Source organism: Cyprinodon variegatus, unplaced genomic scaffold, assembly GCF_000732505.1.
Source record: "Cyprinodon variegatus isolate N-32 unplaced genomic scaffold, C_variegatus-1.0 Scaffold184, whole genome shotgun sequence".
Classification (NCBI taxonomy): domain Eukaryota; kingdom Metazoa; phylum Chordata; class Actinopteri; order Cyprinodontiformes; family Cyprinodontidae; genus Cyprinodon; species Cyprinodon variegatus.
This window is the reverse complement of record NW_015150637.1, coordinates 1,044,355-1,045,288: the sequence shown is the minus strand read 5'-3', so window position 1 is coordinate 1,045,288 and position 934 is coordinate 1,044,355. Positions and strand designations below refer to the sequence as shown.

The following is a 934-nucleotide window of genomic DNA, read 5'->3' as shown; positions in this document are numbered from 1 at the left end:
TTTCTTTCTTTTCACCAGATATGGGAAAAACAAGTTCAACACTTTCTACATTTATCAGGAACTTTATCAGAAATTAAAACTGCTGGATGATGACATGTTTTGCTCATTTGACTTTTAAATACTTGATGTAACTTGCCTGATGTCAAGAAATTAAAAATTAGGCAACAGAACAATTTTCAGCCCCATATAGTGGGTCTAACATTGGAAAAAAATCGAAAACTAGATAAGTCATTTTTTCTTTAAATAAGTGAATTTGTTCTTGGATCGAGGAGGTAAAAAAGACATTTTGACAATGGAACCAGACAATTTACACCTAAAATAAGAAAACACAATTGCATCTTATTTCAAGTGCATCTTATCTAATTATCTTATTTTAAGAAAAGAAAAAAAAAAACACTAAATCCATTGGCAAACTATCTGATTTACCGACTCAAATAAGGGGAAATACACTTAATTTAGGAAATTTTAACTTATTTCTAGATCTTTTTCCAGTGTTCCAGTGACATGAAAAGGTGAAAACAGTGATTCTGCTCAAAAGGGGAAAAAATATTTAATAAACATGAGATTTCTGTGGAAGAAGAGATGAGCTGGTAGAGAAACATTCAGGCTGTGCAACTCGTGTCCATTAGTGCGTCTGGCATTCAGGTAGCATAGCCCTTATCACTCTACTGAAAATGAGCACAACACCAAACCCTGCTGTGGTTCCAAGAGGAAAAAGAAAAGCTGGAATACATGAAAAAAGGAATGCCGCAGTCCCACATGCGCAAAATTCTGCACCCCGCCAATCAATAAATCTGCAGGTGTGGAGACGTGGCGCCGTCTCTCCATTTGTACACCTTGTCTGTGATGACTGTGCGGCACAGGGGGCAGCTCCTCTCCCGGTTAAACCACAGAGCGATGCACTCGTCACAGAATACGTGCTGCAAAGCAGAAG

General features: G+C 37.7%; 1 protein-coding gene across 1 annotated transcript in view; it reads right to left on the bottom strand.

The window, feature by feature from the left end:
- Positions 1–400: 400 nt before the first annotated feature.
- rnft1 (ring finger protein, transmembrane 1) overlaps positions 401–934 on the bottom strand; it is a 9,076-nt gene continuing 8,542 nt past the window's right edge. The window contains exon 9 of the mRNA XM_015379014.1: positions 401–920. Coding sequence (XP_015234500.1) covers positions 786–920 — 135 coding nt within the window. The 3' untranslated portion in view covers positions 401–785. The remainder of the gene's footprint in view (positions 921–934) is intronic.